This window comes from Panulirus ornatus, chromosome 21 (genome assembly GCF_036320965.1).
Source record: "Panulirus ornatus isolate Po-2019 chromosome 21, ASM3632096v1, whole genome shotgun sequence".
Taxonomy (NCBI): Eukaryota; Metazoa; Arthropoda; class Malacostraca; order Decapoda; family Palinuridae; genus Panulirus; species Panulirus ornatus.
The window spans coordinates 2,596,001-2,623,396 of NC_092244.1; the positions used below are offsets into that span (position 1 = coordinate 2,596,001).

The 27,396-nt window shown below is 45.6% G+C and overlaps 2 protein-coding genes across 18 annotated transcripts in view; both read right to left on the bottom strand.

Moving 5' to 3' along the window:
* Nca (neurocalcin homolog) overlaps positions 1–27,396 on the bottom strand; it is a 716,194-nt gene that overhangs the window by 88,374 nt on the left and 600,424 nt on the right. The gene's annotated exons all lie outside the window — the stretch shown is intronic.
* Positions 1–27,396, bottom strand: part of LOC139756261 (neuronal calcium sensor 2) — a 409,472-nt gene that overhangs the window by 14,612 nt on the left and 367,464 nt on the right. For all 7 annotated transcript variants that reach the window (XM_071675464.1, XM_071675467.1, XM_071675466.1 and 4 more), the window contains 2 exons: positions 25,315–25,458; positions 14,725–14,853 (listed from right to left, as the gene is read on the bottom strand). In XM_071675464.1, coding sequence (XP_071531565.1) covers positions 14,725–14,853; positions 25,315–25,458 — 273 coding nt within the window. The remainder of the gene's footprint in view (positions 1–14,724; positions 14,854–25,314; positions 25,459–27,396) is intronic.

Sequence of the window (27,396 nt, forward strand, 5' to 3'; positions counted from 1 at the left end):
AGGAAAACATGAATATGAGTGGCAGTCTGTACGAGAAATTGTGCTGAGCTCCTCCACTCTGGGGCACATCTAATGAAAGCCTCTCACCCAAATGAGAAGATGCCTTGAACAAAGGACCCAACATTAATCTTCAGCAGCTGCTACATACTATGGTACAACATTACTAGAATCAAGCTGTCTGTTGTTGCTGCCTCTCCAGCAGAAATGCAATGCTCCAGTACAGCAGTAGCGTCCCAGTATAGCAGCAGTAACCTAATATAGCAGCACTGTCTTAGTACAGCACCACTGTATAGCACCACTGGTAAAAGATCAGTGTCCCTTCACAGCAGCAGTGACCCAGTAGAGCAGTAGTGACCTAATACAATATCAATATCTCTTCGAAGCAGCAATGACTCAGCAGAGCAGTAGTGACCAACTAGAACAGCTGTGATGCAATAGAGCAACAGTGACCCAGTAGAGCAGTAATGCCCCAGTACTGCAGCAGTGCTTCAGTCAAGACATAACAGGGAAGAGGGTCAATCTAAGGCACTAAGTAAAATTGTAATAAGGTTAACTTCAGACTTGCTATTCACTAACTACCCTGATATTCACACATGGTCTGGTCCTGATATTCACACACTGCCCTACTATTCAAACATGATCCTGATTTACAACACCCTGAAAACTTTGCATACAATCTGTTTCATGGCAAAGAAGAACAGAAATTAAGGCATGGTGTCGGGGGCTGCATGACGAAAGACTGGTGACAATGGGAGATGACACATAAGGCATGACTGAATGTTGCAATGATGATACCCTATGATAAGAACTCTCTCACACGTCCAACTTCCTCTGCAACGGAGAAGATCAATCAGCTTGTTAACTGTCCTAGTCTTGTCCGCAGGAGACACAGTCACACAATTTAATTGGATTTCATTAGAAAGATACATTTCAAGTCACCAGGACTACAGAATTTCACTGAATTCTTTTGGATATTCAAAGATACTAAGAAGTATATTGTAGCTAACAAATGTGTGAAAATGATGGTAAGATAAACAGTGAACAAAATGGCATGACAAGACACACAAATTAATATTTTACAACTTGACTCTGATGGAGTGACTAAGACGACTGGTACTTGAAATGGCTATTATGAGGAAATGGTAAATCATGGTAAATCACTGTCTACATGACCTCATTAAATATATTTATTTAAATTTATCTATTATACTTAGTCACTGGCTCCCGCGTTAGCTAGGTAGTGCAAAGAAACAGACGAGAGAATGGCCCAACCCACCCACATACCCATGCATATACATAAATGCCTACACATGCACATATACATACCTATACATTTCAATGTATACATACCTATACATACACAGACATATACATATATACACATGTACATATTCATACTTGCTGCCTTCATCCATTCTCGTCGCCACCCCGCCACACATGAAACAGCACCCCCCTCCCCCATGCAAAAGTGCGAGGTAGTGCTAGGAAAAGACAACAAAGGCAACATTTGTTCACACTCAGTCTCTAGCTGTAATGTGTAATGCACCAAAACCACAGCTCCCTTTCCACATCCAGGCCACACAAAACTTTCCATGGTTTACCCCAGATGCTTCACATACCCTGGTTCAATCCATTGACAGCACGTTGACCCTAGTACACCACATCGTTCCAATTCACTCTATTCCTTGCACGCCTTTCATCCTCCTGTATGTTCAGGCCCTGATTGCTCAAAATCTTTTTCACTTCATCCTTCCACCTCCAATTTGGTCTCCCACTTCTTGTTCCCTCCACATCTGACACATACATCCCCTTTGTCAATCTTTCTTCACTCATTCTGTCCATGTGACCAACCATGTCAAAACACCTTCTTCTGCTCTCTCAACCACTCTTTTTATTACCACTCATCTCTCTTACCCTTTCATTACATACTCTATCAAACCACCTTACACCACATATTGTCCTCAAACATTTCATTTCCAACACATCCACACAACCTTATCTAGAGCCCACTTCTCACAACCATATAACATTGTTGGAATCACTACTCCTTCAAATATACCCATTTTTGCTCTCTGGGTACACACCACAGTGGGCAGTACACACCACAGTAGTCATTACATGCCACAGTAGTCAGTACTCACCACAGTGGGCAGTACTTACCACAGTAGTCAGTACACACCACTGGGCAGTACACACCACAGTAGTCAGTACACACCACAGTAGTCATTACACACTACAGTGGGCAGTATACACCACAGTAGTCAGTACACACCACAGTGGGCAGTAGACACCACAGTAATCAGTACACACCACAGTAGTCAGTACACACTACAGTGGGCAGTATACACCACAGTAGTCAGTAGACACCACAGTAGTCAGTAGACACCACAGTGGGCAGTACACACCACAGTAAGCAGTACACACCACAGCAGTCAGCATAAACCACAGTGGGCAGTATACATCACAGTAGTCAGTACAAACCACAGTGGGCAGTACACACCACAGTGTACAGTGCACACCAGATTTGACGAAAGCCCTGGAAACATACCACTCTCACGATTGGTATGAACACAGTAAGAGAAGGGGCCCTTCTGCTGGTATGCACATAGTAAGAGGAGGGACCCTTCTGTTGGTATGCACACAGTAGGAGGGACCCTTCTATTGGTATACATAAAGTGAGAGGAGAGACCATTCTCTTGGTATGCACACAGTAAGAGGAGGGACCCTTCTGATGGTATGCACATAGTATGAGGAGGGAACCTTCTGTTGGTATGAACTGAGTAAGAGGAGGGACCCTTCTGTTGGTATGCACATAGTAAGAGGAGGGAACCTTCTGTTGGTATGCACATTGTAAGAGAAGGGACCATTCTGTTGGTATGCACATAGTAAGAGGAGGGACCCTTCTGTTGGTATGCAACTACATAGTAAGGGGAGGGACGCTTTTGTTGGTATGCACATAGTAAGAAGAGGGAACCTTCTGTTGGTATGCACATAGTAAGAGGAGGGACCCTTCTGTTGGTATGCACATACATAGTAAGGGGAGGGACCCTTCTGTTGGCGTGTATATAACTTTCCGTCTCCGTCGTCCACACTGATGACTGGGACAAGTTATGTATCGTCCCTGAAGACCAACTTGTTCTGCGGAAAGTGAACTCTGTGTTCTTCCTCACAGCCTACGTGGTTGTTTCATCAACTGTTAAGGAGCAGTATCCCTTCAGTAAATCCTACTCATTAAAGACCATGGAATACCACAATCAGACATCAATAATTTCATTTCTTAGTGACGATAATATGAAGCTCTATAAAGAGACCTGGTTAATTAATTTGTTCGCCAAGAAACCAGGGTTGGAGACCCTTGGACACACGTAGCTCCCTCTCTGCCTCACATGTTACACCAACGCGTGGGGGAACCTGGCCGTTTTTGCTTCCATCTCTATATTCACGAGAGGTTTCTTTTATAAATCAACAGTCCACAGAAACGATGATGACGTCTCCATCACCATTACCTCCGCCCTAATTTGAAAAAGACTATTGAAAACGTTTGCCGAACTTTGAGCTTTACACGTTGACTAAAATCTATTTGTCACAATAAATCGGCCTTAAGAGAACAGTGTAACAGAAGATATTCAATGCCATATTAAGTTCTTGGGTCAGACGAAGCATGAACCAAGAGCATTAGCATACCTTCTACACTGACTTTCAGTGTTCACAGTATAGCAAGTGTGGCCAAGCTTACGTCTCACCCACACCCTGAGAGGCTGCTCCCCTACCAAGGCAGCCGTAATCACATACGGCAGACAACGTTAGCAGTTGGGTGCACTATATGTACAATCACTGACGTCGAACTTTATGATTATTGATCAATAAACCCAAAAATACTCCAAAATGCACCTTCAGAACATGGATGTCCTGTTCACGTAAAGATAATTAAAGTTTCACTCCTTGAGCATAACAGTACCACCATGAGCACGACGATACGACCCTTGAGAACGACGGTGTGACCCAAGAGCACGACGGTACAACCTAAAGCACAAGGGTACGACACTTGAGCTCGACTGTATGACCCTCGAGCTCGATGGTGTGACCCTTAAGCACAACAGTAAAGCTCTTAAGTGTGACACTGCCAACCTTGGGTATGACAGCATGATCTCTGACCGTCGTGCTCAAGTGTCGTACCATTGTGCTTAAAGGGTTAATGAGGGTGAGCAAGCATGAGGGTAGAGGTGAGCCGAGCGTCAGGCAATGATACAATTGTGATGTTTGGTAATGATGACAGGATATGGCCCCACAAGCTGGGAACATATGTCCTCATTAGAGGTTACTGCAGACTCCAAAGGCTGAACGTCCGCGTCATGACTGGAAATGGATCGTGGCAAAATCAGTCAGCATGGTATCGATGCCATGGACTGAACCCACGCACCACTACTGGGAATTACTCCAAAGAACAGTAAACACGTTATTTTGTTCCACGTATCAGCTGTAATGGAAGATAAATGCACACAAACACACACACACACACAAAGTTCTAGGCAGCAGCAGCATACACAAGAATGGCAGCCCAACCCGATATACTGAATAATAATAATAATAATAATAATAATAATAATAATAATAATAATATAATAATGATAATAATAATAATATTGATAATAATAATAAAATCAACAACAACAACAATAATAATAATAATGATAACTAACGGCTTTCCTTAAAATGTGGCCTAAGACTGAAACTACAGAGTCAATATGAAACAAGGCAGTGCGGCTGAGAAGATGAGACCTAGTAGGTAGTCTTCATATAAACATTATGGGTTATTTATGATGTTCAGAGAGGTAGGAATGGGACCTCATTCCTGAGGCGGTCTGCATGACCTTAGCTGGGCTTGATGTGGCTGTGGTGCCGAGATGCAACTTAGAGACGGGGCATCGTGTGTGATGGTGCCAGCTGAGAGGCCAAGATGGTGCAGTAGCTTCTTGCCGACTCATCGCAAGGAGTCCAGGTGAAGGTTGGAAAGAAGTAGGAGAGTAATGTGGTGATCAAGTTTTGTTAAGTGGTGCAAAAGGGAGCGAAGATGATCTTGCCTCCCTGAACTGTACCGCTTCCAGTAGCCGCTGCTGAGTGGTAGACGGGGAGAAAGACGAGGAAGGGAGGCAGAAATGAGTTTGAGGAAAAATAAAAGTTGTGGAGATGTCCTGGGAATTCCGGGAGAGAAAGTCCTGGTGTAGGCTTGTGCCAGCAGCAGTCCTCACCAACCCCAGCTCATGTCCTTCTCTGCCTCTCTCTACTAGTAATTATGGTATATTGACGCAGATTCGAGTGCTGAGGCTGCTATCAGGATGAAGGTATCTACCAAAAGCTGGGCATAGTACCTGTGGACAGTCGTCTGGCCCCTAGATATAGCGAGCTGTACCATGTGGGCTCTGGGCCGAGTATACTATCCAGAGACAGCCAGGGAGACAGCCACATGCCTTAGTCATCCAACAAAGATATGAGACAAAAGTCAGGTGTACATCTCTGGACCTACATATCACGCAAAAGCCAGAGGTACAGGGTCACTGCATACTTCTCTGGACCTACATATCACGCAAAAGCCAGAGGTACAGGGTCACTGCATACTTCTCTGGACCTACATATCACGCAAAAGCCAGAGGTACAGGGTCACTGCAAGTGAGTAATGCTATAGTTCCTACAGGTAGGTACGACTATCTGATGAGTAGGAAAGTACAAGGTGTAAGTTTAGTTACAGTTAGTGAGAGGGAGGTAGGTGGACGTCAAGTTACAGGTGAGTGAGATGGAAGATGCAGGTGGGTGGAGGCCGAGGTGCAAGAGGGCAATGTAGGGCAGTGCAGGCCAAGGTGCAGGTGGATGAGAGGTGGGGAATCAAGGTGTAGGTGGGTGTAAAGGAGAAAAGCGGGGTGGGGGGGGTGGGGGATAAGTTGCAGGGTTGAGGGGGGTGATGCAGATACTTGACAAGGTTGAGGATGGCTTGGTATGGTGGTGGTTAGCGGGGGTGAGGATGGCGTGGTATGATTGTGGCTGTAGGGGTTGAGGCTGGCGTGGTATGGTGGTGCGAGGGTGGGGGTGGTGAGGTATGGCGGTGGCGTGCAGAGGTCGGCGGGCAGCGGGTGGGTGAGGGTGAGGTATGGTGGTGGCGGGCGGGGTCAGGGCGGAGAGGTATGAAAGCGCTGATGGGGGTGTGGGTGGTGTGAAGGTGGGGCCGAGTGGGTGAGGGTGGTGTGGTATGGAGACACGAGGGTGGGGGATGAGGGTGGCGTGTTATACTAGAGGCGCTGGTGGGGGTGTGGTGGCGTGTTATGGTAGCGGCGGGCGGGGTTGTGGGTGGCGTGGTATGGTGGAGTGGATGGAAACCAGGGGCTGGTGGTGTGCACTGGTGGAGGGCACAGATGTGGGGGGTGAAGTTGGCGTGGTATAGCGGAGGGTTGGGGAGGGGTGTGGTAGTGGGTTGGGGAGAGGGTGTGGGTGGTGCGGTGGAGGGTTGGGGGAGGGGGTGAGGTATAATGGGAGGGGAGGCGGGGTTCCTGGTGCATATGGTGATCAATACTGCCGCTGGAGGCCACCTAACTCCCCCCCCCCCCCAAAATCTCCCTGACTCCCCCTGCCCTCACTCATCCCTCCTTTCCGTCACTCTCGCCGCCCTCACTCCTAATTAGCCCCTCCCTCACTCATGCCCACCTCTCCTTAGCTCTCCCAGCCCTCACCAACCATGCCTCTCCCCCTCTCATTTATTCCTTCCACCCTCCACCTCTCCTCTCACAGTCACAAAACCCACATTTATTTCAGTATTCCCGTTCCCCTCTAACACTTTTACTCCTTCCCTCCCCTCCCCGCCACTCATCCCTCCTTCCGCAACCAATCACTCCACCCTCCCGTCACTCGCCTCTCCCTCCTCCCCTGTCACTTATCCCCTAAGTCCCTGCCAGGCAGTCACCCCTCCCTCTTCCAACAATCACTCCACCTCACCCCTCCCTCCATCCCCTGCCACTCAGCCCGCCCCTCCGTCCCTCCTCGTCACTCACCCTCCTTCTCTATTCCCTGGTCAGACCTTCCACAATACACAGTGTTCAGTCTTAGTCACCAAACTTGATCACAGCAGCTGTGAGAAAACAACACATCTGTATCTTTACCGTTCTAACTTCAGTTAGTCACTACACCGTGAGTCCTCAGATGGGCCTAACTCTTCAGTTCCCTCACCTCCTTACGCTCCATAATCCCACTCAACTCTACCAACGTTACGGGAATACCTTCTGTTCTCCCATCACTTTCTCAGCTCTCAATTTCCAGGTTTATATCTCAATCCGCCTCTAACAGCTAACCTTCCATTTTCTTACTCGCACACATGGAATACACTTATTCACAACGTCAAGAGTTCCACTCATCGACGGATCCTCACCAGACCAGTCAAGTCATGGACGGGTCCTCCTCCAGACCAAGCCGTGAATGAAAATGGGAGGCGAGGAGGAAGGAATAGAAAAGAAAATATCTAGATGAGAGAAAGAATAAAGGTAAAAGAAAAAGGTTTACACGGCATTTAAGTAAAATAAAACAAGTCTAGCCCAGTAGCTTAGTATATGATGACACACAAAGCAAGATCAGAAACCTTGACATGATGGGCTTAATTAGGTTCCAGGCATCACACCACTCACAACAGGACATTATTTCTCCTGAGGGTCTCAACCTCTATAACGTGTACACTCACTTCAACGTAACCCACAAAATTTCCAAAACTTTAAAAACGTTTACCATTGCACGTAAGTACGATTACTACTTCCATGACGCCTCGGGAGTAGGGTGACATTCTACTTATTGAGACAACTTCCAGGAGAGCACCTGCCTACCACACGTCTCGCTCTCTCAAGTCTCCCGTTACCGTATGTACTTCAGCCGCTAGTGATACTCCATCACACTCGGTCGACCTCAAGCACTCGCTCTCATCTGCCAGTCTTGCCCACGCTAACATCTTTGTTGATGCACTAGCTCCATCAGCATCTGTAACACTCAAGATCTCCTCACATTATTCCTTCTATTTCCTGTTCACATTCTCTAGTTTACATACTCTTCCATGATAGGGTTTCCTCTTAAAGTCTGAACATTACTCTCATACTTCTACTCTCATACTTCTAAGTGTTTAGCATTAAACTCGTTTCAGCATTTTTCCCAACCTCTCAACTGTCCATTCATCATTTCTTACGAACCTCTCTTTCCTTTTTTAAATTCCCATCCCCGTATTCTCAACTCCATCATCAACAGGTCCTAGGTATATATTTTTTCTTCCATTACATGTTGCTCACGTCTCTCTCTCTGCCTTGGTCCACTATCATTCTCCCTCTCTCAACATGGACAGACCTGCAAGGTTCACCACCATGTTCCTATATCTTCCCGAAATCCCACTCGCCCACTCAACTATATGTTCCATGTACACAATTATTCACTTCCTGTTGAACACTCCCTAACATGCATTTAATTCGATACTATTTCACTTCTCACGTCAAAATCCACCTTACTCCACACAACTCTCTCGCGCACTTTTCATTCAGGATGCCTTTACCACTGACGGTCCTCACGCGCCCATGATGATGTCACGGCTCCCCATGAAAACATTCCTTCATCCTTTGTCTCTACCGAGTCCCTGCCTCCTGACGTTCGGGATGAGGCACTGCAAGGTGCACTACCTCACTCCACAAGGTGTATGCGCGGACTAGTTTATCATGCCTGACGGTGTTACTCCCACAAATCTTGCCAAAGCGTACACAAATCTACCACCATGGCCGTGCCCCTTTTTCCTAACTAACCTGCTGTTTAGATTTCAGACGTCGTTACAAATATTCTTTCCATGCGTTCCTTGTGATCAGATGCTGGTGTTGACCTCAATGGTGGTCACCAGATACTTGCTTCCCTCTACCATCGGCACCTTCCCATCCAAACCTTTCATCATACATATGCCTAGATTCACCCTCCTCAAATTCGCAATCCAAGCCCCTAGCATTACCACTGCCATAGAATGTCAATAGAAGGCAGGATTCCCTACAGAGGAGCAGGAACAGTGGTCAGATAAAGGATAAGGAAGAGTAACATGAGGAGGAGAAGGAGTAAGAGTTGGAAGTGGAAGAGAGAGTGACATAGAGTGTTATTCTAGAAGTTGGAGTATAGGAGACAATGTGGGAGGTTGGAGACACCCTCCACCATCTCCACTGTCCCACCAAAAGCAGCACACAACTCGCCTCCTCCAACATACTCTCCCACTCTCTCTCACGCAATACACAAATAAAAAGTGTTCATAATTTACATATTTCCTTTATAAAAAACAATCTGAAAACCTGTCTGGCCTACATTTGTTAGGGTTATCACAAATCTTAAAAAAGGGTCCTATTTTCATTATATAAATGGAGCGGAAACTAATAACGGATCGAGTTACGGCGCCATACCATCAAGCGATACAAAACTCTCCGTGCCAGGATCTGGTGTGCCCAACAGCTGTACCACTGTCACTCATCCTCATGATTACCAACGCTCGCTTACATTATCACAAATCTATGTTAATAACGTGGTGACTGTAAACATAGGAAGAGGTCACCACACACAGCTGACATCATCGTTAATCTCTTTTATATTTACTTTCTTTTTTCCACCGAATTTTGGACCTGCACATGAGGTCAGGTCACCATATCCAACAGACCAGTGTGATGTATCTCCTCCATCTGTCTGAGGTCAGGTTCATCTTCACAGGGATATAGTCCTCTACGGTATTATCACTAGTAATTAAACAGTCTATGAGCTGTGTGAGCCTTATAATTGACAAAGTTACAACTTTAACAAGCAGAATTATCCTACGCTTGTATAACACAAAGGAATCTGGCAATACGATGTCATATAAGTATATAAAAAAATGAGGGAAGTATGATTGTTATTTGTTCATGTTTTCTGGCTGTTTTGGACATGTTCTGGAGAACTTGGAAGAAATTCTGAGTTGGAAGAAGATTATCGAGTTATCACTACTTCAGTTATGGTGAGGTTGGAGTGTAACATCACCATCCACCACAACATATATAGTATGCTCGTCTAACTTAAGTGACTTACAAGTGTAAGCAACAACGCCAGACGGCCAACGAATTAAAACATTGGTTCATAACGCAGCCAGCCACAACAGATAGGCACACAACTCGACAGCCATTACTGAGACGCCCTTCCCTGTCTCTCTGGTGTGAGAATCATAGCGGGTAAGAGGGTGAGGATGGTAGGAGGCTTGAGCCCTGGTCGTCTGGCTGCGTCCATTGTCTCCCTCCCTCCCTCCTGCGAATCAGCAGACTTCATCGTATTATATTCAAGCTTCACAATTATCTTCCGGTTCGTCATGACGATTCTGTCTAGATGCGTTCAATAAAAACACAGGAAGTATAAAACTTGCTAATTAATTTCACTCGCGTAAACCTTTATGGAACAATGGATATATTTCTAAAGCTAGACTGGAATATTTGGTGTCATAAAGCGCAGGGCAGCGGTGTTGTCAATGGTGGCCAGTTAATAGTGCGTAAGTGTGTGCTTTTCTGTTTCTCTTACGTCAGATGTGTGTGTGTGTGTGTGTGTGTGTGTGTGTGTGTGTGTGTGTGTGTGTGTAATTACCTACATGCCCTGTGAGGAGGGAACAAGTTTTACACGTGAGGCATTACCTTTTGAACTTTACCATCAACCGTTTTCTTAAACCTCTGTATGCTGTCATCTTCCACTGTTTTATCACTTGCTTCGTTCCACTGGTCAATCATACTATATGCTGTCATCTTCCACTGTTCTATCACTTGTTTTGTTCCACTGATCCATCACACTATCATTGACGCAGTAAAAAATGAACACAGCAATTCAAACAGTCATACACTACAGCATCCCAGCACCCATTTAAGTCCCGAAATCCTGCCTCGTACGTAGGCTTCTTCCTCAGCTTCTTGCTACGCCCTCTGGTAACCTCTGTCACTGTCTATAACGAAGAGTTGATCGCCATCTACATCATCGAACTGATATAGAAACATGAAGTCTGTGGTAAGGTCACCCTTTGCTCTTCTATCCTCCATGGTGGACAACTCAATTGTCTCTAGCCTTTTTCTGTAGCTCAGCACCCTTAAACCAGGAGCCATCTTTTTTTTCGCTTTTCTCTATACGGCCTTCATCAAATCTTTGCGCTTCTTCAAATAATGCGCTAACTAGGCTAAAGCATATTCCATTTCTGGTCTAATGTGCGTTGGGAACAGCTTGCCAAACGTTTCCTTACTCCTGTACGTGAGCGTTATTGTACTGTCTACCTGCATTGCACACAGTATGACTCATTCACAGATAATTCTTCCGATGTGGAGCTCTGATGACAAGATTAGCACTCCCGAGTCTCTCTCTCACACACAGACCCCTTTAACTTTTTACTTCCAAATAACAATCGTACTGACATTCTTTCACCGTGTTTCTATCATCATTACTTTGCAGTTACCTTGACTGAATTTCATCAAACTTTTATCAGATCAACTTTGGGTGTCTATGTCCCTCTGTAATCCAGTTCTCTCATGACCTCGACATCATCCAGAAATATCTTCAGGTGCGAGTCCAGTCACTGTACAGGTCACTCACATACACTACAAAGAGCAATGGACTTGAGACTGAGGTCTGCGCTACTGCCATCATGACCCATGTCTACGCAAGAATGCTCCTCTGACTGGTTTTCTTTGTTCGTTCCCTTCTCCCCCTTACAGCTCCAGCTCGCTTACCCCTTACAGCTCCAGCTCGCTTACTCCTTACAGCTCCAGCTCGCTTACCCCTTACAGCCCCAGCTCGCTTGCTCCTTACAGCTCCAGCTTGCTTACCCCTTACAGCTCCAGCTTGCTTACTAATCTCTAAAGTGGCACAGTGTCAAAGACTTTCTAGCAGTCCAGATACACATAGTCTAGCCATCCATCTGCATTATTATCCCGAGAACCTTTCCCAGTACTGATGTTGTTAGAGTACTTAAAGCATAGTTAGGAGGGAGATCCTAATTGTCAGCGTTCCTCTGGAGGTAGTAATAACCTGCCACACGACTCACAACACCTGCTTCTCCTGCACACACCTGCCACACACCTCACCAGGTTAATGTGCCTCCTTTCACAGACACAATATCCTTCTGCTCTACTAAATGCTCTACCAAACACACACACACACACACACACACACACACATATATATATATTATTTTTATTTTTTTTATTATACTTTGTCGCTGTCTCCCGCGTTTGCGAGGTAGCGCAAGGAAACAGACGAAAGAAATGCCCCCCCCCCCCCCATGCACATGTATATACATACGTCCACACACGCAAATATACATACCTACACAGCTTTCCATGGTTTACCCCAGACGCTTCACATGCCTTGATTCAATCCACTGACAGCACGTCAACCCCTGTATACCACATCGCTCCAATTCACTCTATTCCTTGCCCTCCTTTCACCCTCCTGCATGTTCAGGCCCCGATCACACAAAATCTTTTTCACTCCATCTTTCCACCTCCAATTTGGTCTCCCTCTTCTCCTCGTTCCCTCCACCTCCGACACATATATCCTCTTGGTCAATCTTTCCTCACTCATTCTCTCCATGTGCCCAAACCACTTCAAAACACCCTCTTCTGCTCTCTCAACCACGCTCTTTTTATTTCCACACATCTCTCTTACCCTTACGTTACTCACTCGATCAAACCACCTCACACCACACATTGTCCTCAAACATCTCATTTCCAGCACATCCATCCTCCTGCGCATAACTCTATCCATAGCCCACGCCTCGCAACCATACAACATTGTTGGAACCACTATTCCTTCAAACATACCCATTTTTGCTTTCCGAGATAATGTTCTCGACTTCCACACATTCTTCAAGGCCCCCAGAATTTTCGCCCCCTCCCCCACCCTATGATCCACTTCCGCTTCCATGGTTCCATCCGCTGCCAGATCCACTCCCAGATATCTAAAACACTTCACTTCCTCCAGTTTTTCTCCATTCAAACTCACCTCCCAATTGACTTGACCCTCAACCCTACTGTACCTAATAACCTTGCTCTTATTCACATTTACTCTTAACTTTCTTCTTCCACACACTTTACCAAACTCAGTCACCAGCTTCTGCAGTTTCTCACATGAATCAGCCACCAGCGCTGTATCATCAGCGAACAACAACTGACTCACTTCCCAAGCTCTCTCATCCCCAACAGACTTCATACTTGCCCCTCTTTCCAAAACTCTTGCATTTACCTCCCTAACAACCCCATCCATAAACAAATTAAACAACCATGGAGACATCACACACCCCTGCCGCAAACCTACATTCACTGAGAACCAATCACTTTCCTCTCTTCCTACACGTACACATGCCTTACATCCTCGATAAAAACTTTTCACTGCTTCTAACAACTTTCCTCCCACACCATATATTCTTAATACCTTCCACAGAGCATCTCTATCAACTCTATCATATGCCTTCTCCAGATCCATAAATGCTACATACAAATCCATTTGCTTTTCTAAGTATTTCTCACATACATTCTTCAAAGCAAACACCTGATCCACACATCCTCTACCACTTCTGAAACCACACTGCTCTTCCCCAATCTGATGCTCTGTACATGCCTTCACCCTCTCAATCAATACCCTCCCATATAATTTACCAGGAATACTCAACAAACTTATACCTCTGTAATTTGAGCACTCACTCTTATCCCCTTTGCCTTTGTACAATGGCACTATGCACGCATTCCGCCAATCCTCAGGCACCTCACCATGAGTCATACATACATTAAATAACCTTACCAACCAGTCAACAATATATATATATATATATATATATATATATATATATATATATATATATATATATATATATATATATATATATATATATATATGAAAGACAAAAATAAATCAAATTATAAACTAAGGGAGCAAAGTTGACTTCCAAAGTAATTACGTGAGTGTAAAAAAAAAAAAAATATGCGGTCTGAACAGAGAGTGAAATGTTAGGTTAGGTGTGAGACATGAGGTGCAGGAAGGAGAGGTCAGATGGCACGGCACAAAGATAAGAGTGACAGGTGAAGAGGGACGGGCAGCCGTGTGAGGAACAGGGCAAAAGGGTGCACCGTCAGACGCAGTGGTGAGCATGGCCAGACGTAATATGAGGATGGACGAAGAATGGGAAGCAACGAAGGACAGATAAAGATGCACAGGTAATCGTGGTAAGGGAGAGGGGAAAACTTAAGAAGAGGAGGCAAAGAGGACAGCCCTCACGAGGAGGAAGATGTTGAACTGAAGCACGCAGATGAGAGAGAGAGAGAGAGAGAGAGAGAGAGAGAGAGAGAGAGAGAGAGAGAGAGAGAGAGAGAGAGAGAGAGAGAGAGAGGGGGGGGGGGGGCAAAGTGAGGAAAGGTGCACCCATGGTGTGAGGGAGCGTGGACATGGTGGCTCGGTGAGAAGGATTCCCTAAACATGACTTGGACTGCGTCAGCAAGGTATAAGAAACTGAGGACACAGTATGAGGGATAGTGTAGACATAATATGAGGGATGATGTAGACAGTATGAGGGATAATGTAGACACAGTATGAGGGATAATGTAGACACAGTATGAGGGATAATGTAGACACAGTATGAGGGATAATGTAGACACAGTATGAGGGATAATGTAGACACAGTATGAGGGGATGACTGACCTGGACGATCTTGGTCATCTCTGAGACGTCGATGACACCGTTACCGTCCACGTCGTACATACGGAAGGCCCACTTGAGCTTCTCTTCAGGCGTGCCCGCGCTCGTTACGTCGATGGCCAGAAGGAATTCCTGTAGAGTTAGACCAAAATCTGTTACTACCTCCCACTCCACACACTTACCCTTCCACTACAGTTAACACCCCTACACCCACACCGATCACATCTCTCACCTAGCCACTACACCTACGGTTAACACCTTTACACCCACAATGATCACATGAAGACACTGGCTCATTACAGAAAGTGTATCTGGGCTGTTCAGGGCGGGGGGTTTGCTCCAGTACAAAGAGTTAATTACGCAGGGTTGCGGCAGCGCGTGGAGAACAGTCGACGTAGATCAGCAAGAGGACTCTTGCCTGAGACACGACTCAGCCACACATTAGCATCAACAGCACTGAAGCAACACATGGACGTTGCTGATATAAACTGCAGCTTTCCAGACAGTTAATATAAGTGATCACGGAAAACAACATGGACCTTGTAACCGCTTCTGTGGAGCAATGGAGATCGAAAACCTCAGTAACGATGCCATCTTACGAACGCCAGGTTAACATTCCTGGGATAAACAAACTCCTCAAGAGGAGACTCGAACACTCCACAAGAACACGAAGAAGCTCCACTTGAGACTAAGAACAACTAATGAACATTATAATGACAGTATTGAACAACTGGTCTGACGGAGCTTCTGCTGTGAGCAATTCAACTTCAGGTCTGTGGTAGAAATACCTCATAAAAATATTCTTTCTTATATGTCACCTGAGTTATGATTTTCTTGTTTACCTTTTTAGGTGTGTCATACACATAATCAAAGACACATTCAAAGGTAATTCTCCTCCACATCACGATTTAGGCAGATTACAAGACTGAAGCGGGCACCGAGACTCACCAACCCACTTAAAACAATGTGTCAGGTGGGCCAGTAAATCAGAGGATGATAACTATGGTGGGCTGGAGATGTGGAGAGCGTGCTGGGTGCTCGGTGGGTGGGCTGCCGTCTTAGGTATTAAAGGTAACGGCCAGACATATTATGGCCACTCACCGCTGACTGCTACACACTGGGCCAGGATGTCGTCACTTGGCCCGCACAGGCCACCAATCACGACCCACATTATGTTCATATCAGCGTCGGCACCCTCGCCCCTCCCTCCTATCCTGCTGCCACCCCGAACAGCACGCCCGACCGCCTCCCCACAGTACACATCCTGACCCACGTCTCCCGTACAGTATTCACGACGTGTTTGAGTGTGGAACCCTTGTGTGCTGCTATGAAGTGAAGTGGAGGATGAGGCAGCAGCAGTACCACCCTGTAGGGCCGTGCCTTAGCCACATCCCATCACACATCGCTGATTCCACGTTACTGCACATCAACAGAACAAGTTTGACCACGTATATTCATTAATAAAATGATAGACAAACATGAGAAGTAGTATTTTCAGTGTTGCCCACTCTATGCTAACACTCGAAGTAACCCATAATGACTTCGAAATATCATTACGACGCAGTCTCTTGATCTTTGTGTACTCTGTATCCACTTTCAAGACACCGTCAACAGTGTAGTCTGAAGCCTGCCCTGGTGTGGCTGGAGCAACCATGCTCTTCCCAACACCTCACCCATGCCTACCCTTGTAATGTCATCAACTATACCTTCATTGCAATTCTAATTCTCACTGTCTTCACGAGGCTCAAGCTAGTGGTCCTACGTGTTACCAGAGGCCAGTCAGCCTCTGATCTATGGAGGCAAAAAAGACAGCCATTCCCAGCTGATCCACTCCCTCAGACCAAGGCCTCTAGACGACCTACGTCCGCCTCTCGTGATGCTGACCAAACAGCTCCACGATGGTTCTTAGAAACTTTTTTTTCCCGAACCAGCTTCCTGCTGGAGGGGCTCAGCTACAGTGTACGCCGCTCAGCACTCTACTACGTTCTCCTGTGTATTGTATGGCCAGATGGTCCTGACGGTGGTGGGGGGTGGAGCAGAGGAGTAAGGGTGGTAAGGGTCATAATGGTGGGGCTGGGTGTTGGGGTGGTGAGGGTCATAATGGTGGGGCTGGGTGTTGGGGTGATGAGGGTCATAATGGTGGGGCTGGGTGTTGGGGCGATGAGGGTCATAATGGTGGGGCTGGGTGTTGGGGTGATGAGGGTCATAATGGTGGGGATAGGTGAGGGTCATAATTGTGGGGATGGGTGAGGGTCATAATGGTGGGGATGGGTGAGGGTCATAATGGTGGGGCTGGGTGTTGGGGTGATGAGGGTCATAATGGTGGGGATAGGTGAGGGTCATAATGGTGGGGATGGGTGAGGGTCATAATGGTGGGGATGGGTGAGGGTCATAATGGTGGGGATGGGTGCGGGGGTGGTGAGGGTCATAATGGAAGGAAGAGGTGTAGATGTGGTGAGGTTAAGAGCAGCGCTCTACCATACGACTAGACAAGCCAGTACGTCACCCTTGACCCACAGGGCACAAAAATTGACCTCAACCACAGCCTCAAGACGAAAAACAGAGGAGGTGAAGTAAACGGTAATAACCTCATGAGGGGAACGTGGAAAAACGATCCTGGTGAGGAGACTTGAAAGTAACAATTCTCATAATGAGAATGTATGAGAAACCATACGCACGATGAGAATGTCCAATAGGAAACCCGTGTGATAAGCACGTATGAAATAATTTAGCGAGACAGGATAGGTTGCATAGCACGGGCGAGACCGAAGAAGTTGCCTAGTACGGACGGACGGACTGGATAGAGAAATGGAAAGAGTGGACGGCAGACGACAGGGATGGAAACATTCTGGCCACCACAGACCGTTCTCACAGGTTCTGATAAACAAGGGGTACTCATCTCAGGATCAACATGGGGTCCTCACATCTCAGGATCAACATGGGGTCCTCATCTCAGGATCAACATGGGGTCCTCACATCTCAGGATCAACATGGGGTACTCATCTCAGGATCAACATGGGGTACTCACATCTCAGGATCAACATGGGGTACTCACATCTCAGGATCAACATGGGGTACTCATCTCAGGATCAACATGGGGTCCTCACATCTCAGGATCAACATGGGGTCCTCACACCTCAGGATCAACATGGGGTACTCATCTCAGGATCAACATGGGGTCCTCACATCTCAGGATCAACATGGGGTCCTCACATCTCAGGATCAACATGGGGTACTCATCTCAGGATCAACATGGGGTACTCACATCTCAGGATCAACATGGGGTCCTCACATCTCAGGATCAACATGGGGTCCTCATCTCAGGATCAACATGGGGTCCTCACATCTCAGGATCAACATGGGGTACTCATCTCAGGATCAACAACAGACGCTTACGTGAGGGGTTGCAGGTGCTGCAGGAGGTAGCAGGTCCCTGGTGGCGGCGGAGGGAGGCAGTGGCTGTCACTCTGCCACTTTAAGTTCCCCGCCGCCGCGCCGGGTACCCTGGCCCCTATCACCATCATCCCAACACCACCAGCAGAGAACCTCTTCCCTGCCAGAACAATACCCCGCCGCTCGCAACCCACCTCACACTCCAGAAGACATCGAGAGCAGGAAAAGCAGAACGATGGCCTCATGACGAAGAGAAGTAAGGAGTCATCATGAGGAAGAAAAGCAATAATGATGAGATCATGAGGAAGAAAAGCAATAATGATGAGATCATGAGGAAGAGAAGCAATAATGATGAGATCATGAGGAAGAGAAGCAATAATGATGAGATCATGAGGAAGAGAAGCAATAATGATGAGATCATGAGGAAGAGAAGCAATAATGATGAGATCATGAGGAAGAGAAGCAATAATGATGAGATCATGAGGAAGAGAAGCAATAATGATGAGATCATGAGGAAGAGAAGCAATAATGATGAGATCATGAGGAAGAGAAGCAATAATGATGAGATCATGAGGATGAGATGCAACAACGATGCTATCATGAGGAAGAGAAGCAATAATGATGAGATCATGAGGAAGAGAAGCAATAATGATGAGATCATGAGGAAGAGAAGCAATAATGATGAGATCATGAGGAAGAGAAGCAATAATGATGAGATCATGAGGAAGAGAAGCAATAATGATGAGATCATGAGGAAGAGAAGCAATAATGATGAGATCATGAGGAAGAGAAGCAATAATGATGAGATCATGAGGAAGAGAAGCAATAATGATGAGATCATGAGGAAGAGAAGCAATAATGATGAGATCATGAGGAAGAGAAGCAATAATGATGAGATCATGAGGAAGAGAAGCAATAATGATGAGATCATGAGGATGAGATGCAACAACGATGCTATCATGAGGAAGAGAAGGTGGAAGAAAAATCTTAGGTTAAAGACAAGAAGAACAGATATGAGCAGTATGGCGAGGAGACCAGATTCATCGGCAGCAAAAGAAGACAATCATCCATAGCCACAAGGAGTAATATAGAGAATGTGGTGTACCGGATAATGTTGTTGCTCCTCACCGTGACGGTAACAAATCCTATGAGAGCCAATTAAACGACTTAAATGTATCTAGTTTAGTAAAGAGAAGGTTAAGGTGTGATCTGATACAGGCATTCAATATTATCAAAGGCTTTGTCTATATGTAACGACTTGCATAAATAAGAATCGTCTATTTCACTCGTCGTAATGAATATAAATTCACGGGCAAACATTTGACCTCGAATGAGGCGAAATACTTTTTCTTCAACAGCATTGTTTACATATGGAATGATTTACCAATTAGAGTGGTTGAAAAGAGTGCCATAAATACGTTTAAGAATAAACTTGATAAATATTTCGCTTAAAATCCACGACTAACATTATTTGCGCCTCCTTAATTACATGAAAATTCAATAACGTTTTACTATATTTAATATGAACGTATATCTATTCTTACCAGACTGATGAATGGTGATAATATCAACCAATACCACAAAAAACTTCGAAAGGGTCCAGTGGTCTGTTGCCGTATGTATGACTTTGTCTTCCTATGTGTGCCCTTCATCGTTTGGCTCGCCATACTGTTACACTGATCACATGTGGGGCAGGTACAACCTGTATAACGTGTGGAGCGAGTACACTCTCTTTAAAAGCTCCTCCTTAATTGCCAATTATAAAATGCTAATGAGTGGTATGACATCCCTAAAATGAAAAATTTCCTGAAGCCATCATTGAGCGTTCCACGTGTTCAAAAATACTTCCACTTCCAGACACTTGTAATATGTCCGTTTGTTGCTGACAACATAAATATGTAAAGGATTACACATGTGATGGCTGGAGCATTAGTAACTGGAAATTACAGTGCCCAAGGAACTTGCTCAACTATGTCAAGCATTTCTCCTTTAAATATATCCAAATACCTGTGAAGATCTATAAGGAATTACTGTGCCCAATTAAACATCCACTCGAAAGATAATGATTTTACAACATTAACTTCTGATCTAAAAATTGTAAGGAAAAACATATGGGTTTTGCTGGGCCATGTCGAAGTTCTTCCTTGTTCCGAGTGTAAGGTGTCTGGCATGGGGACCCAGACCCTGGCTGTGGTGGCTAGGTTGACAAGACCTACGGAAGGAAACGTAAGCTACAGCGACCTGACGCCCTGTGGACACACATGGTACCACCAATCATAAAGCATTTCATGAAGTTACGCGACATCAAGTGGCTGGCAATGGTGAGCCACACCTACAGAATAATGTACCAACAGGCAAATGAATCGCCTTATACACAAGAATCTGCATAAGCTTTGCTATGTGTTTGTGCCTAAAATATTTGTCACAATTCCTACTGTCCCATCATCTTGGACATGCGATAAAACATAAGCTAAAAATAAATGAAAATTCAAATATACGTTACTGCATGGCTTAACATGTAATCGGCTCGTCATCTCCACAAGAGGTAGTACCCACGTGGTGAGGATGGGGTTTGTAATACGTATTTGAGTTATTGTACAAAGAAAGACGAAGCGAAGACTTAATACCCCACATACACTTCTGTAGGGGCGGGACAAAATTTTATAAATGCCAAAACTCTCTATGTCATATTTCCCAACGATTACGAGTATATATTACTACATGGTCACTCACCCACTACGTGGTCACTCACCCATTCTACTCCACTTGGAACTGTAACACTGGGTGAGTCATGTTCGGCTGATGTGAGGTGCCCGGGTGCCCAGCTCAGCCCGATCATCGTGTTCCCCTGCAAATCTTGAACATAAACAAAATACACTCAACGGAAGTGCTTACGCAAGCCAACCATGAGTCTTGGCTTCTTCAGCGTGTTATATTTCTGGTCAGGACAAACTTATCATAATCGTCCACAGATATTACTATCTTGGGTAAGTGATGGAGCAACGATACCTGTCGTTAGCAGAAACTGAACCCGAGGCAGAAAAGTTGTGCCTCAAACACGTAAGGAGACACAAGGCGGTCATAATGATTGGCCACTGACATTCAGTGTTATGCCTAAGTCAGTGTGGCTGAAACATTAAGCTTTTGGTAAACGTGATCTTTACTGAGAAATGTTTGAACGTGCAGGTATTAACGTTTGACCGTTCCTGACCTGACCTGACTGTTTCCAAGTAACATCAGCCTATAAAGTCCCAAGTGTCTTCTAAGATCAGCCTGCAACTTAACGTCGTCGGCGCTACCTATCCCGTTCAGGGACGTGTCAGCTGCAGGGAACATTATAATACGAACTCTTCGTATTCCCGTTTTCCCTTGGCCAACTTTCCCAAAGGTTTCATTCGTTACCTAAAAATCAAAAAATCTAAAAACACTACTATAATATATCTTAACATCTCACGATATTCACACAATATTTCCTCTCAACCTTTGATTATTACCATGTAGATAATGAACACAATGTTTATTGCTTGATCATGTACTACGTATCTGGTGTTGGTTGCTTTGTACGTCGTTCAACAGAGAGAGAGAGAGAGAGAGAGAGAGAGAGAGAGAGAGAGAGAGAGAGAGAGAGAGAGAGAGAGAGAGAGAGAGAGAGAGAGAGAGAGAGAGAGAGAGAGAGCACTGCCTTATCCCCCCTTACATGTGACGGGGGAGTATTAGCGTTTCTTCCTCTACCTTCCTCTCACACGCTACCATCGTCTCCATCAACCTACGGATCATATTACCACGTATCCAGCTACTTCATGATTCCCTTATCACGTCCCCGAGCTATAAATCTACCTGACCTACGGGAGGTTATTTCACCGGTGGTTCACGGCACCCGTGGGTTCACCAGTGGTTCAGTGGCAGCCGTGGGTTCACCAGCGGTTCACGTACTAATCAAAACTTGACCCGTGCAGGCGGAGGGTATACTGTGGGATACAGACCCCCCCATCCCCTCTACCCCCACGTCAGACCTTTAACTTTCCTTCACCAAACATTTCCGTGAGCGAGTCCAACGTACCTCACGTGCTGCTTCTTCCTTACCGGTGGGTCTTTGTCAGTCAGTGTGAGGGAGCACACCTTGCTCCCGGCAGGCAGGATGTGGTCGGATAATTAGCTGCAGCAGCGTAATTACTTTAGGAGTTGCTCTGGGAGGTGGTGGCGGGGAGAGGGTGGGGGTGGGGGGTGTATGATGAGCCAGGTGTCTCCCAGCAGGGTAGGCAGGACCAGATGAGGAAGGTCGGGTTGCAATATCAAAACAGGTGTGTGTGGCTGGGCGAGAGTGCTCTACCAGGTGTGTGTGGCTGGGCGAGAGTGCTCTACCAGGTGTGTGTGGCTGGGCGAGAGTGCTCTACCAGGTGTGTGTGGCTGGGTGAGAGTGCTCTACCAGGAGTGGGTGGCTGGGTGAGAGTGCTCTATCAGGTGTGGGTGGCTGGGCGAGAGTGCTCTACCAGGTGTGTGTGGCTGGGTGAGAGTGCTCTACCAGGTGTGTGTGGCTGGGCGAGAGTGCTCTACCAGGTGTGTGTGGCTGGGCGAGAGTGCTCTACCAGGTGTGTGTGGCTGGGTGAGAGTGCTCTACCAGGTGTGTGTGGCTGGGCGAGAGTGCTCTACCAGGTGTGGGTGGCTGGGCGAGAGTGCTCTACCAGGTGTGTGTGGCTGGGCGAGAGTGCTCTACCAGGTGTGTGTGGCTGGGCGAGAGTGCTCTACCAGGTGTGTGTGGCTGGGCGAGAGTGCTCTACCAGGTGTGTGTGGCTGGGCGAGAGTGCTCTACCAGGTGTGTGTGGCTGGGTGAGAGTGCTCTACCAGGTGTGTGTGGCTGGGCGAGAGTGCTCTACCAAGTGTGGGTGGCTGGACGAGAGTGCTCTACCAGGTGTGTGTGGCTGGGTGAGAGTGTTTTACCAGGAGTGTGTGGCTGGGCGAGAGTGCTCTACCAGGTGTGTGTGGCTGGGCGAGAGTGCTCTATCAGGTGTGGGTGGCTGGGTGAGAGTGCTCTACCAGGTGTGTGTGGCTGGGCGAGAGTGCTCTACCAGGTGTGGGTGGCTGCCTGCTTTACTTAACTAGGTTTGGTCGGGCTGGTGAGGTGAAGCAAGCATGGCGAGGATGGAGGGAATTCTACATTCCTGAGGCCCCATCTCTCGAACCGCCCCAACTATTATGCAACTTTTCATAATTCTTAATGTTGTCCATGTTCATAGTTTCAGCGTATAGCTTATTTCATTCCTCCACAGACATTAAATTACAAACGTACTTCTTTATATATTTTCCAACGTTTCTTGGTTACCTTCGTGGTTCTGGTTCATACAGTCTACCCTTATTCATTCCCGTCGCCACCCCGCCACACATGAAATAAGAACCCCCTCCCCCCGCATGTGCGCGAGGTAGCTCTAGAAAAAGACAACAGAGGCCACATTCGTTCACACTCAGTCTCTAGCTGTCATGTATAATGCACGGAAACCACAGCACCATATATATATGTATATATATATATATATATATATATATATATATATATATATATATATATATATATATATATATATATATATATATTACTGAAAAGTTGGTTTGATGTAGCGCTACACTCATCACAGCTTTCCTACAACCACGGCTGGAAGACCCACAACCAACCCCTCCACAGGCGCTACATTTCCCATGACTCAGGGTATAATGAACGGTGCAGGCAACTTCTTCTCAAGTGAAGTACATCCTCTCGATGCATGGCAACCCACCATCATGAACACTAGAGATGAATTCTAGAGTGTGAATAAAGATGCAGCCAGTACCACTCGTGTAACAAGAATGGCCAGACAATGGTCAAGAGAAGCACAAGGTGGACCAATAGTGAGGTCAGTGGGAAAATCAATGGTAGAGCCGAGGTCGCGACTCCTTAAAGTGAGATATGAGGTGTGGTGAGCGGCCTGCACCGAGGGTCATCACCTCTCTCACTAACCTACCTGTCTGCTTGCCTGTCCCACCTCTCAACAGCCTTCCCGTCCAGCCTCTCATCCGCCTGCTTGCCTGCCTTCTCGTCACTGCATATATGCATATAAACGTACATACATACACGTACATACATACATACATACATATGCAGAACCTTCACTTTACCATGAAGAGATATATGCAACAATCACCAGTGGAAAGAGAAAATAAAAACTGAGTACTTTCGTTTATTACATCCTCTCTCTGAGGATGTAATAAACGAAAGTACTCACCGTTTTTATTTTCTCTTTCCACTGGTGATTGTTGCACAAAAAACCCCTCGCTGCCCCCCCCCCATATATTTCAAAATGCAATACATGCCTAAGGTTTAATGTGGATACAAGTGTTTCTATTGTTGTGAGCACCAACAACCCATCTCAGTGTGCCTCAAGCTATCTTGAGGGAAGGTTATTCTTTACTCTTCCTGGCGGTCACTTCATTTTGAAAAGAAGGCCGTGTGAAGCGTGTGTTCCTGTACTGGACTCTACAAATATGAGAAAGGTAAAGAAGCTGGATCTTCAAGCAAGAACAAGAGGAAAACTCCACCAACAAAAGTTAAATTAGTGTGAGGAAACAAAGGACACATGTGAGACGAGCCTTCTGGAAATGGGTTGGGATCACCAGGTGGCGTGCTACGGGGTTGGGTTTTAAGAATAATGCTTTTGTTTAAATCATATCAATGACTTCCCAGAAGGACTGAGCTCATACCTGAATACGTCTGCAGAAGATGTCATTGTCATGAGAAAAACAACTAGTGATGCGGATTGCATCAACTTAAAAAAATGAGGACAAACACTAACTCCAAAGCTGGTGTGATATACAGCTGAAGAAATGAAACCTTAGAAAATGTAATGGGGATATGACACAGTGAAATAAGGCTTAGTACCATTATCAAACACCAGGAAACCAGCTCAGGAATCTATGGTTGAAGACTTTGGAGGTGACACTAACTTAACTTGCCGTCAGAGTCCCACATTAGAAGTACTATCAAGGAAGCTACTGGCTGCTGGCAAATATAAGAATCATTTTTATGTACATGGATGATGAAATGTTCCTAGTACCACTATAACTCTAGAACAACACGTACCTCCCAGTACCACCATAACTCCCGTGATGAAGATTATAGAGCAACACATACCAGGGCACGTCATCAACCACAACAAACAACTTGGTACTGACCTTGAAGTCTATATATCCGTTCTTGTCCATATCAAAGGTTCTGAAGACGTGATCACAGAACTCCTCAGCGTTACCGGATGGGAAGAACATCTTGTACATGTCCACGAACTTGTCCGGAGTGAGTCGACCGTTCGGACAGTCTTGCTGTTAAGGAGAGACACCAGTTACAACCAGACACAAGTAACACTCCAGCACTGGATACACACACTCTTCATGTATATTACTAAAATCTACAGAATTTTTCATTCTGTACTCTCTCTCTCTCTCACACACACACACACACACACACACACACACACACACATATATATATATATATATATATATATATATATATATATATATATATATATATATATATATATATTGTCTCTACCCCATGCTTGATTACCATTTCCCGCATTAGCAAAGTAGCGCCAGAAAGAGACGAAAAGGCCGCTGCTCACTACAACCACTGTCGTAGGTGCAGGACTGTACCATCTATTCAATATCATTTTCATATGCTAACTTTACCATTCTGATGACTACTTAGTCTTAGACATATTTCTTCGCTTTTAATACCTTTTCCTTCGTGACCCCTGGACGTGACCCCGGTAAGGCGTCCCCCGTCATACACACCATCGTCCATAACTGATATGTTTTTCACTAGACTGCATCAAGGTCTCGACTGACTGTCTTTATTTACGATACCAAAGTCGTCATTTTACTTTCTTTTTTTGTCGTCTGATCCCTTCATCCACTGACTTTGACCTCTTCCACGTAACATCTAACTCTACATTCTTGTACCTTTCCGTCTATGTCTGATATCATTACTATGAAGCTAATGTTGTTCAATATAGCACACCTGATGACACACGTTCATCACAAATTTCCTTCTGTTCTGAATTTCTCATTTGTTATAAACACCTTGACGCGTCTTGCTCGTTACCTTTTATATTTTCTTTCACTTTTCTCAAACAAGATTCTGTAATTTACATTATCAAATGCCTTACCAACGTTAAGAAAAAAAGAAAAAACTATCAGTTTCCCTCCTTACATGTGTGTGTGCGTGTGTGTGTGTATGTGTGTGTGTGTGTGTGTGAGAGAGAGAGAGAGAGAGAGAGAGAGAGAGAGAGAGAGAGAGAGAGAGAGAGAGAGAGAGAGAGAGAGAGAGAGAGAGAGAGAGCTTGTGGGGTGTGTGGGAGGAGGGCGAGGGAGAGGTGATAATGAGAGTGGGAGACGGGAGCGTGTTGCCTTTCCGTGGCAGACCATCAGGTCACTAACTTCATCCCTCACTTCACCATATATTAACTCAGTGGAAGGTAGCGGATGTCTGCTTCTAGCAGCCCCTGCCTGGGCCATTTTCAGCCGTTGCACATGTTGAGAAATGATGTGGCAGGATATGACTGTGGTTCAAAATGGAGAGGCGTTACTGTGTTTGAAGTGTCGACTGGCACTGTGGTGGTGTATATGGCTGTGGTGGTGCTGCGGTGGGGTGTTCCTGTGGTGAGGTGTTACAAGAGACAGTTGGATTTGTTTTCTTGTTGTATCATGGATTCATGAAGTGGCGTCCCAGCAAATTTTGGTGTCCAGATATATGTTTGGTGAGTGCCAGTGAGACACTGTGCGTTATGAGATATGAAGTGTGGACTTTGTATAATCTATGATGTTTCATAAAACTTTAACAATGAAAACAATCATTAACTCCCACATACTGAACAATATTCAGTTATCAAAATAATTTGTAATCTGACATTCATTGTGCTTGAGCAATATGGAACGGAAATATTAAAAAAAATGGTACACAGAAAAGCTAAGAAATATTTATCGAAATCTAATGTTACATTTTTTCATACTCATTAAACACAGAAAATACCACTTCAGTTCACTGCGTTTGAGCCATTAATGTTTTAAGAACACAGCATGACACACCCACACACTAGCCCGAGCAGGAGAAGGAAGAATAATAATAATAAAAGAATAAAATGAAGAAAGGAAGAGTAAAGAGGAGGAGGAGGAGGAGGAGGAGCAAGAAGTAGACAGTAACGAGACTGAGAATAGTGAGGGACGAGGGGGAAGGGCGAGGCATCTACCCGGTAGTTT